General features: G+C 40.4%; 2 protein-coding genes across 2 annotated transcripts; one reads left to right on the forward strand and one right to left on the reverse strand.

Moving 5' to 3' along the window:
• Positions 1 to 1,453: 1,453 nt before the first annotated feature.
• Positions 1,454 to 2,482, reverse strand: LOC139937346 (galanin receptor 2b-like). Its single transcript, XM_071932449.1, has one exon. It carries the CDS (start codon positions 2,480 to 2,482, stop codon positions 1,454 to 1,456), a length of 1,029 nt encoding a protein of 342 aa, XP_071788550.1.
• Positions 2,483 to 8,792: 6,310 nt separating this feature from the next.
• Positions 8,793 to 9,839, forward strand: LOC139937347 (galanin receptor 2b-like). The gene has a single exon (XM_071932450.1). The coding sequence runs from the start codon at positions 8,793 to 8,795 to the stop codon at positions 9,837 to 9,839; it is 1,047 nt and encodes a 348-aa protein (XP_071788551.1).
• Positions 9,840 to 12,338: the final 2,499 nt, after the last annotated feature.

Below are 12,338 nucleotides of genomic sequence, written 5' to 3' on the forward strand. Positions count from 1 at the left end.
TTATTCCTCAAGGAAACTGATCATATTCTAACAAATACTGGTGCGGAATTTCTCTCCTACAAGAACAGTTACTATTCTGTGTGTGCGTTTATTGTCCAACTGAATGCGTTTATGACTCACGCCTGCAACCAAACTAAATAAAAGCGTAGTGTGACGTGACAAAACTTGTATGAAAGTTTGAGCAAAATGCAATATTGATGACGGTATCGAAGTGTGTATTTATAACAATGTTTCAAATACGTACCACTGTTACAAGACTGTGTGATTAATTTGAACGTGATCTGAACCCCCCCCCCCCAAAAAAAAGAAGAAAAAAAAAAAGAAGAAGAAAAAGAACCCCCCCCCAGAAAAATCCCCATTCATATATACATTAACAGCTTGTGAGCTCAGCACAATTTTTTTCTGAACATGTTTGCGTCTAGTTGTTTTTCTCCAAAACTCGGCTTAAGGTCGACCGTCTTCGGCTCTATTAGAATGTTTGAAACACCTCGACACTGATGACGGAGCCCAAGCCGGAAACGGAGTCCAAGTTTGGATGTTAAAGACGCTGGACACTATTGGTAATTGTCTAAGACCAGTTTCTCACTTGGTGTATTTCAACAAAACAAAATAACAAACCTGTGAAAATTTGAGCTCAATTGGTCATCAAAGTTGCGAGATAATAATGAAAAAATAAAAAAAAAAACACTCTTGTCACACAAATTCGGGTGCTGTCAGATGCTTAATTTCGAGACCTCAAATTCTAAATCTGGGGTCTCAAAATCAAATTCGTGGAAAATTACTTCTTTCTCGAAAACTACATTAATTCAGAGGGAGCCGTTTATCACAATGTTTTATACTATCAACCTCTCCCCATTACTCGTTACTAAGGTTTTATGCTAATATATTGAGTAATTACCAATAGTGTCCAGTGCCTTTAAGGCCGCCTAAGGTACCAACAAAATCACCAAGCAGAAGACAATTTTGTGTTTCTATATAAGGTGAACGCCAGTAGATAGTTCAATAAGAAAACTATAATTATTCTCGAACCCCCTAAATTGCTCCGCGATGCTTACCTATTTATTGTTACCAATAGGTTAATAACACAGTCATCCTCTTTGTCTGTTTCAATGAAGGCACCGATTTATACGTATCACTCTTTTTGAAAACTGTGCCATAACATTGTTCACTTCATTTGTCTCAAAACAAATTTGCAAAAAGTAAGTAAAGCTTTAAAAGTGCAGGGATATTCCATTTTCAAACGAAGTTAGGTGTATACGAACAGCTATGACAATTGATAATACTGCTCTTTGACTGTTACCAATAGTGTACCCTACCTTTCAAAACAAATGCACTTTTGTTGAATCTGGCCAGAAACCTTTTACATTAACCCATCCTTCCTAATTTGATCTACATTATCTTTGAAGATGATGTTGCTAATAGTTGCAATCAACGGGATAAGATACCTAACACATTAATTGACGTTCACGCCAACAGTTGGTGACTGTGAACTTTGTTGCAGAAGGTCCCTTGACACTGACCGGACTGGCTGATCCTCGACCCGATTGGTTCTACAACCCTTACCCACAAGAATACTCAATTGACGCCTGAAATGTTTGTAGTTTAAGCAGTAAATGATGGGGTTCACAAACATATTGCAGGCCAATAGTCCAGTCAGGGCGATGTAAACCGTTTTGTTCCACAACTCTGGGAAGAATAGTTCTTTCATGTAGTCGTACTCAGTTGGTGTCCAGCAGATCACGAACATGATGCTGGATAGTAAAACGGTCATAAGTACATTCTTCTTTGCTTTGGTGAGTTTCTGCTGACGGCCATTCACAAGTTTCTTGTTTAGCATGATCAAAATCTTCGTATAGGAGACGACCAGGATGACAAGAGGAATGAAGAATTCGATTCCTACAACAGTTGCGCCAACCAGTACCTGTATTCCAAGCTGCATATCTACGACTTGGCAATTTCCGTTATCGGCATTGTAGATAATAATCATATGGGTACCATAGGCGAGCCCTATACCCCATGAAGCCCCAACAGCATACTTCAGCATACCCATAGACCAGGTGTTGCGATACTTCACCGGGTAGCAAATTGATATGAATCGCTCTAATGATATAATGACCAGGTTGTAGGTTGATACTACATTAACCGACCACAGGAGATAGTCTGATGCTATAAAACGACACACCAGTTGATCGTAGATATTGCCTTGCAGAGACACCGTCATCTCGACGGGTCTGATGACCTTATGCAAGAAGAAGACGACACCAGCAATGGTGTCTATAACGGACTGATGAAGGATGAGACGGTTAGTGAAGGAATTAAAGGACCGTTGTCTGCTCACCATCACTGTGATTACCATGCTATTACCAAGCACCGCAAGACAAGCAATGATTGTAGTCACAACAATGAGTAAAGCATTACGCGAATCCTCCTCCCAAACACTGCTAGAATTCACACCCAAACTCCATCCACTTTCTCCATCCATATTTCCGAATGTACAATTAGTATCACCTCCGACTGTAACAAGTCTCTTCACAACTTGATTTATTGCTGACTGTTCAAGCTCAAGTGTAGTAGTGAATATCTCTCAGCTGGAGATTTCATCAGTGTGCAGCAAGCTACAGTGACGTAGAGAGGATACACCAAAGCAGGCGTGGTGACAATGGCATTGCTTGGCTTGAGATGCAAAGATGCACAACTCTTGATATTGGTTTTAACCTTGGCCTTAGAGAAGTCACGTTTGTTGGATCAACAAAGAGTCAATACAGCTGCCGGATTTTCACAAGATACTTGCTGGCCGAAAACAACGAAGACCAAAATGTCCGCAACGAAAAGCTGTGGTGGCGAGTTGGTTTACTGTTAGATTGGATGGTCATCCCTTTTAATTGCTATGACACAAAATGACTTGCAAACGTTTAAAAGGATTACATACGTTTGGTTTCATGTAGTCTTTCCAACCATATACATCTCGGAAATGACGTTCACATAACACTACAGATGCTAGTCTTGGTTCCAAGACCTTCGTACGATCGTATGGATTATTTTACAGCCTCGCTACTATGGGCAGCGCGCCGTATAGCCCGCTAGCTTTGCGTAAGTCCGTTCTCGCTACTTTGGGCAGCGCGCCGTATCGCCCGCTAGCTTTGCGCAAGTCTATTCTCGCTACAATGGGCAGCGCGCCGTATCGCCCGCTAGCTTTGCGCAAGTCCGTTCTCGCTGCAATGGGCAGCGCGCCGTATAGCCCGCTAGCTTTGCGCAAGTCTATTCTCGCTACAATGGGCAGCGCGCCGTATCGCCCGCTAGCTTTGCGTAAGTCCGTTCTCGCTACTTTGGGCAGCGCGCCGTACAGCCAGCTAGCTTTGCGCAAGTCTGTTCTCGCTACTTTGGGCAGCGCGCCGTGTCTCGCACCTGGCGCAAGTCCGTTCTCGCTACTTTGGGCAGCGCGCCGTGTCTCGCTAGCTTTGCGCAAGTCTATTCTCGCTACCATGGGCAGCGCACCGTATCGCCCGCTAGCTTTGCGCAAGTATATTCTCGCTACAATGAGCAGCGCGCCGTATCGCCCGCTAGCTTTGCGCAAGTCTATTCGTGGTTCGATTTCAGCTTCCGCGAAACTATACAGACGGTCGTCTACACAGACATAAAGAACCTATGTTCTTTCATGTCCCTTTTCGAAACCACGGCTTCGGCTTTGGATTCAGCTTCAAACTGCTGGGCCAAGCTACCCTGAGCCGAATCCAAAGCCAAAGCCGTGGTTTCGAAAAGGGCCATAGTCTGTGGTCGTCAACCGAAATGAACTTTCAAGAAGAAAAACGCGCCCTCTATCGGGTTATCACTTTAAGTTATTATACGTAAATACGAGTATGATAAGTGACGTCATGGACCAAGTCTATCATGATGCCAGAGACATCACCGATAGACTGTGCAAGTCTCGCTCTTACATAAAAAAACAAGAAAACAACTCGACTGATGACTAATTTTTATAAGATACCAAATGACTTGTTTTACAACTATTTTTATACAACAGTCTTGAAACTGAAAATACCCCCAAACTATGGACGAGGGTGCTTATTTGACACTTGTGTCCCTGAGCAAGACACTTAACTATAATTGCTTCTCTCCACCCAGGGGTAAATGGGTACCTGTGAGGGCAGAGATGGTTCTTGTGATTGATTTAGCCGAGTAGCGCATATTAATGTTGCACAGGCTGCATACTCCCCACCAGGGAGCTGAGATGGTTTTAGGAGTGAATTCAAGACCCACATGACCAGGGCCCAATTTCATAGAGCTACTTAAGCACAAAATGTTGCTTAAGCAAAAAAAATCATTGCCTAGTAAAATCAGATTATCGGCCAAGGCTCCACTCAATTGTTATGCTAAGTAAACCGCAGCTAAATACCAGTCACAAGCAACGTATATGGCATGAAATTTTGGCCAGTAACATGTGTAAAATAAGCGAGCTATTTTCGTGCTTAAGCGAACTTTTTGTTTAAGCAGCTCTATGAAATTGGCCCCTGGGGTAATAACGTAAAGCGCTTTGGGACGCCCTCCGGGTGTGAAAAGAGCTCTATAAAAACTGGTTATTATTATTATTAATATAATTTTTTTGTCTTTCACATAGGTTTCAAATTGGCCAAATTCTCATTTTGCTATAACCGTCAAGTCTTATTCTCGGGCTTTCATTGTTGATATATAAACACATACCAACAGACATCCTCATTTCACTGTTAATCCGCCAAGGCGGATAAGTATTCCGTCCGGGCGGAATAGTAACCAGCCCGGGCGGAATAGTAATCAGCCCGGGCGGAATAGTAATCCGCGGCGGACTAGTTATCCGCGGCGGACTAGTAATCCGCTTGGCCGGAAAAGTAATCCGCAGAATACTAATCCAATAGTAGAGCTTGATTTTTTTCTGGTATGACCTATATACACTTCCGTAGAAACATACTTTCTCTAGCAATACGGTATGATTTGTTTCGCCACGACAAAACTTGACTGTGAACACTATTGCTAGTATAAAAACTGTCTTGGTAACGAAAGCAATTGAGAGTTGTTGATAGTATAAAACCTTGTGAGAAACGGCTCCCCCTCTGAAGTAACGTAGTTTTTGAGAAAGTGATATTTTCCCACTCAAATAATAAAAGACTTCAGCCGAAGAATTTTATTATGCATCTAAAAGGATACAAAGTAATGCAACAAGGGTGTTTTTTTCTTTGCATTATTCTCTAGCAAAATTTGATCATCAAATTGAGCCAAAATTTAAACAGGTTTGTTATTTTATGCATATGTTGGGATACACCAAGTGAGAATACTGGTCTTTGACAATTACCGAACGTGTCCAGCAGCTGATTTCACGAAACGCTTGGATTAATCCTAACTCGAGTTAAGACGAGTAACTCGTCCTAACTTAGGATGGGTTCAATGCGTCCTACGTATTTGGATACGGAACTGAACCCGTCGTAAGTCCTAAGATTAATCCTAAGTTATAAGAAGAGTTTGGTGAAATCGACGACAGTGCCCTTAAGGAAATGAATGAACAGAATTGAACAACACGTAAAACTCAATTATGGTTGGAACCAACTTGGTACCCGCGGAAATTCGAATACGCTTGAGACCAGCGCAGTTTTTAAGGAGACGATGCAAAATAAACCCTCAAGTTCAAATTAACATGCAACAACATGCACAGTGACTGATACTCGCCGCCACGTGCACAATTCGTTGGGACCACCGCGCAACGATCACAGGCAGTTTTGTTATGTCATGGCTTTTCAGTAATTTGTACTGTTGTTTAAAGTTTGAATGCAACAATTCCCTATGGAAAAAGATAAAGAAAACAATATTTATTTTTGGAAAGTGTTTGCCAGTAATCAATTTTGAAAACTAATTACTAATAATTATGCAAATGGCGAGTCCGCTATTTGCAGCACACAACCGAAAACAAGTTGTAAATCTCCTTCACACAAATGTGTTTAATCAATACTGATTGAATGTGTTTAATCAATACTGATCGAATGTTTTTAGTCAATACTGATTGCATGTGTCGTTTGATACTTGTGTGATACTATCCCAAATAATTGTACTAAATAATTTAAACTTAACGAAAAAGGTTACAGTATAACATCAATTAGTGTGAATAATATTATCATAATATGCTTTCCTTTCTTTCGTTAAAAAAAAAAAGAACCATGTAATGTCAAAAAGGTTGTCAGTTTGTGTTCAAAAACGACATTTTGGTGAAGAGTTTCATATCACACCCGTCACTTTTGCTATCTACCATCGTGACACTGGCAGTAAGCCTATGATTAAAGTATAATGTTATTAACAAAGCTACAACTCTAACAACGATGTGAACTATTCGATTTCACACTCTGATGTTTCTGATCAGCAGAGTTCGAGTCCCAAACGTGACACTTTTTGTCCTTAAGCAAGACATTTAACCATTGCTTCGTCCATCTGATGGGACGTAAAGCCGTTGGTCCCATGTGTTGTGTAACGCACGTAAATTAACCAAACGCACAATATCGAAAGGTGAAGAGGTATGCCCTAACATGTGCTACATTAAGCCATTTGCGAGTTCGATTTGAATATTGTCTGGTTGAATTACTTGTAAGTCATAAGTTACCACTGAAATTTTACTTCCTCGGACTATCAAAACAGTCGCTTTGTCACATAATTAGGGGCAAGCTTTGTGTAGCAACCTCCACAGATGAGCACCTGGTACAGTAATGTGTCATACACATCCATTTGGAATTGTGTCTTACGTAACTACGCAAAAGCTTGCCCGAACAAACAAAAAACAACAACATTGCAACTGTCTCTATAGTCTGAGGATTTCAAATGTAAGAAGTAACTTGTGATTATAAGCAAGTCATTGTTCCGGACATTGATCGGGAATAAAAGTGTAGCGACGAGTTTTTAAACGGACGTTTAAGAACGAATCACTACTCTTTTATTCCCATTCACAAATGCCCTTTTGTTAAAAAACGTAAAACAAAATACAATTATAGACACTTTGACAATTGAAAATTCGAGGTTTGAAATTTATTGTTTTTCAAAAACGCGCGCGCTTACATATATTACGCGCTGTTACTAATTACTATGAACTGCGTTCCGCGTGATAATCTCGCACGCGCGCCCAAAACTCGGAAGCCAGCCGGTCTTAAACAGCTTCAGCTGTGTCTTTATCAACCGTTTAAACACCCCCACGTGACGCGCTCTCCACCAATAGGAGTAGAGAAAATGTCTGGGGTATTTATGAATCAACTCTAACCTTATTGTGTCTCCGAATGACCTGTCTCAGTAGATACATGCGCTATATAGGCTAAGGCATCGATATTTGATATATATATTTTTTGGTAAAGGCAGTGGACACTATTGGTAATAACTCGAAATAATTATTAGCATAAAAACTTACCGTGTAACGGGTAATGGGGAGCTGTTGGTAGTATAAAACATTGTGAGAAACAGCTCCCTCTGGAGTGACGTAGTTTTCGAGAAAGGTAATTTTCAACGAATTTGATTTCGAGACCTCAGAATTAGATTTTGAGGTCTCGTAAATCAAGCATCTAAAAGCACACACCTCTTTTTCTTTCATTATGATCTCGCAACTTCGACGACAAATTGAGCTCAAGTTTTTACGGGTTTGTTATTGTATGCATGAGAAATGTTGAGCTACACATGAGAAGACAATAACCAATTAGTGTCCAGCGTCTTTAAAGACAGTGGACACTATTGGTAAATTGTCACATACCAGTCTTCTCACTTGGTGTATCTCAACATAATGCATGAAATAATAAACCTGTGAAAATTTGAGCTTAATCGGTGGTCGAAGTTGCGAGAAAATAATAAAAGAAAAAATACCCTTGTCACACGAAGTTGTGTGCTTTTAGATGCTTGATTTCTAGACCTCAAATTCTAAATCTGAGGTCTCGAAATCAAATTCGTGGCAAATTACTTCTTTCATCGAAAACTACGTCACTTCAGAGGGAGCCGTTTCTCACAATGTTTTTTACCATCAACCTCTCCCCCATTAATGTTTTATGCCAATAATTATTTTGAGTATTTACCAATGGTGTCCAATGTCTTTAAAAAGTTGACGCTAGTAAACAACCTGCAGCTGCAGAACTAGCCAGCGAGAGTTGTGCTGATACTAATAGTAAACAATCTCCTTCTTTAGTCTTCATATCCTTTAGTCGGTGGCGCTCAGGGCACTTCGTAACATTCGATATTTCTGTTTTCTGCAAGATTATGTGGGACTATCCATCAAAGCGCATGTATAGATGTATCTCACCTTTTTTTTGATTCGCCGAGGTATCTCCTACACAGTGACACCTGCTACACAGAATATTCCAATGGTGTCTACTGCGTTTGATAAACAGCTACCCCCGTATGTTGTACTATAGCCACGCCTTCCAAGAAACTCAAAGGTCTAATTCAGATATCATAATAGGATGCTTTGGAACTTTACACCACACACTGTCTAGTAACGCCCACTCTGAAACTCCCTCTACGTTTGTAGCGTAATACACCGATCCATTAAACCAGGCCCAATTATCATTGACCAATCACAACCGCGAAATCTGATCACCATTTGAACCGTTTGGTGATCTTTGCACTAATGGCGGTCGGGTTTCGCGGCTGTGATTGGTCAACTGGCAAGGAGGCGGGGCGTATTGGATCGGTCTATTGATAAAGCCTCGAACTGGACGACAGTCGCTAACACTTGGGGTGGAACACGCAGGAGTACAAGTTGTGACGAGACACGTTACAGTCGGAGGTGATATTTTGTACTTTCTGCAATGGATGGAGAAAGTAGTTGGAGTGTGAGTGTAAACGCTAGCAGTGTCGGTGAGGCGGCATCACGCAACTCTTTCTTCACTGCTATGAATACAATCATTGCTTGTCTTGCGGTGCTTGGTAATAGCATGGTAATCACAGTGATGGTGAGCAGACAACGGTCCTTTAATTCCTTCACTAACCGTCTCATCCTTCATCAGTCCGTTATAGACACCATTGCTGGTGTCGTCTTCTTCTTGCATAAGGTCATCAGACCAGTCGAGATGACGGTAACCCTGGAAGGAAACGTCTACGATCAACTGGTGTGTCGTTTAATATCCTCGGACTTTCTTCTTTGGGCAGTTAATATAGCATCCACCTACAACCTGGTCATTATTTCACTAGAGCGACTCGTGGCAACTTGCTACCCGGTGAAGTATCGCAATACCGTGTCTAGTGCTTGGCTGAAGTATGCTATAGGGGCTTCCTGGAGCTTAGGGATCGTCTATGCTTCCCATTTAATCATGGTCTTTGAGCCTAATAACGGACGTTGTCGTGACGTAGATGTGCAACTTGGCATTCGTCTAATGGCTGGCTCAATAGTATTGTCTGTTGAGTATTTCATTCCTCTCATAATCATAGTCGTCTCCTATACGAAGATCGTGATCATGCTAAGCAAGAAACTTGATAAACCGGTAAATGTCCGGCAGCACAGACTGATTGAAGCAAAGAACAATGTCCTAACCACAGTTATACTTGCTGGTGTCATGTTCGTGATCTGCTGGACCCCGAATGAGTACGACTACATGAAAGCACTCTTCTTCCTTGAGTTTTGGGATGAGACTATTTACGATGCCCTGACTGGCCTATTGGCCTGCAATATGTTTGTCAACCCCATCATTTACTGCTTAAACTACAAACACTTCAGGCGTCAACTGAGTATTCTTGTAAGCAAGGGTTGTAGATCCAATCGGGTTGAGGAGCAGCCAGTCCGGTCAGTGTCAAGGGGCGCTCTGCAACCACGGGCTCCACAGTTGGCTTGCCCGCAGATTGCACCCGTTGCATCTTAAAAGAAAGGGTAGATCTATAAAACGGACGGAGTAATTTCTCCCGGCCAATTTCAACTAAAACTCACGCGGGTCATACAATGTCAGATGGAATTGTATTGAATTTCACATTAAAAAATGGGCTGCTCAGTCAACTAATCCTTTAGACTCATTAGGTTGCAAAAAATCATTCCATTTCTCAAGAAAAAAAGGCAAGAGGCGGATCAACCATACAATTCCATCAATAATAAAATGTGTAGTAGAAATCATGTGTACACGAAGACTACATTGAATGCAATAGCAGTATGACCGAAGTATTTGTGTTTTACAAAAACTACACAAACCCTTTAAAGACAGTGGACACTATTGGTAATAACTCAAAAATCATTGTTCGCATAAAACCTCACTTAGTAACAAGTAATGGGGAGAGGTTGATAGTATAAAACATTGTAAGAAACGGCTCCCTCTGAAGTGACGTAGTTTTTGAGAAAGAAGTAATTTACCACGAATTTGATTTGATTAGTGTCGAGGTGTTTCAAACATTCAAACGGCTGGAGAAGGAGCCTAAGCCGAGGGTTGAACTAGAAACATTGAAAGCAAGTATCTTCCTTTATAAATTGTCAGAGGAAAGTGTTTAACCTCTACTTATTTCAAGATACATACGGGAAGTGTCACGCTTAACTCACAGGCTGTAAATGTATATAAGTGTTTATTTACTACCACCGGTTTCAGAACAAGCTCTAAATAACCAAACAGTCATGAAACATTCGCACGTAGAAACCTTGTTGTATTGCAAAAATACACAATTCTCTTTATTTAAAAGTTAATCGTGTTTGAACGTATGAAATTGATAAACAACCAACTTCACTAATTAATATGTGTTCAAAGTCTAATATACTACTTTTGTCCTTATGTCTGCTGTTGCGAGTATGAAAACATTGCATAAGACTTTCATATGTCATAACAAATAAAAAGTACGGCTTGAATGTTGCAGTTATAGTAATTATTTTCAGCAGGTAAGCGTTAGACACTGTTGAGTTTCCTTGACCAGTTAGGTATACGCATTTATTGATTCGAATGTCAGCAGAAGTGTACATAGTCGTCTAGTTATATTATTTCTCGAGACAACAAGTGCTTATTTTTATGTAAATTTTGTCGTATTTAAGTGACACAACCGTTTAAAAATGTTTGATCGGAAGAAATGAAGACCTTTTCTATTAGAAGTTAGCACCTAAAAGTCCACCCTCTCACACTTTTGTGTTTTTATTTATTTCACAACACAATCGGTATTAGTATACCAGTATTGTCGGTGTCTCATTAAAGCTCAATACTGGGTAGTTTGCATTCGTTTTTAGTATTAAAGGCAGTGGACACTATTGGTAACTACTCAATATAGCATAAAATCTTACTTGGTAACGAGTAATTGGGAGCTGTTGACAGTATAAAACATTGTGAGAAACGGCTCCCTCTGAAGTGATGTAGTTTTCGAGAAAGAAGTAATTTTCCACGAATTTGATTTCGAGACCTCAGATTTAGAATTTGAGGTCTCGAAATCAAGCATCTGAAAGCACACAACTTCGTGTGACAAGGGTATTTTTTCTTTCATTATTATCTCGCAACTTCGACGACCAAATTTTCACAGGTTTGCATATTTATGCATATTATGTTGAGATACACCAAATGAGAAGACTGGTCTTTGACAACTACCAATAGTGTCCAATGCCTTTAATCGAGACAAAAACAAAGGGGGTTTGTTAAAAACGTTAGGTGGCTATATGATTGTAAATGTATTGTATTTGACTGTATTGTATGTAAAAGTGTTAATAATAAAGTGATACCGACGATCATTTAAAAGGTGTAATTGTTTGATGATTGTCCAGAAGATAGTCAAGGTCCACTGACCGAAGCGTTGAGCAAAACAAACCCGGCTTTTCTCAGAGCCAATATACTGTGTTTGTTCTATGGTGTCAACGTAAACCTTGCTCATTTAATAGAACTTGCCCACCGTTAAAGCCATTATACATTTTCGGGACAGAAAACAAAATAAAAGTTTACAGATTTACAAATAACTTACAGGGTTTACAGAAGGTAATGGTGAAAGACTTCCCTTGAAATATTATTCCATGAAATGCTTCACTTTTTGAGAATTCATTAAAACAATTATCAGTTCTCCATATCGCGAATTACGGACTTATTTTAAACACGTGTCATGACACGGCGAAACGTGCGGAAACAAGGGTGGGTTTTCATTTTCTCCCAACTCCGATGACCGATTGAGCCTAATTTTTCACAGGGTCGTTATTTCATATATAAGTTGTGATACACTAAGTGTGGGCCTTTGAACAACACTGTTTACCGAAAGTGTCCAATGGCTTTAATAGACCCAATGGTTGTTTTAGAGCGGAAAGAGAACTACCCTCCAACCAAGGAACAGGTCTTAACAAATCAGTTCGTGGAGCAAATAGGTCATGGGCCGAAGGGCAAAAAGTCCTCTAGAAATAGAAGAATGCTGCAGCCCCATGG

This window comes from Asterias amurensis, chromosome 5 (assembly GCF_032118995.1).
Source record: "Asterias amurensis chromosome 5, ASM3211899v1".
NCBI classification, from domain to species: Eukaryota; Metazoa; Echinodermata; class Asteroidea; order Forcipulatida; family Asteriidae; genus Asterias; species Asterias amurensis.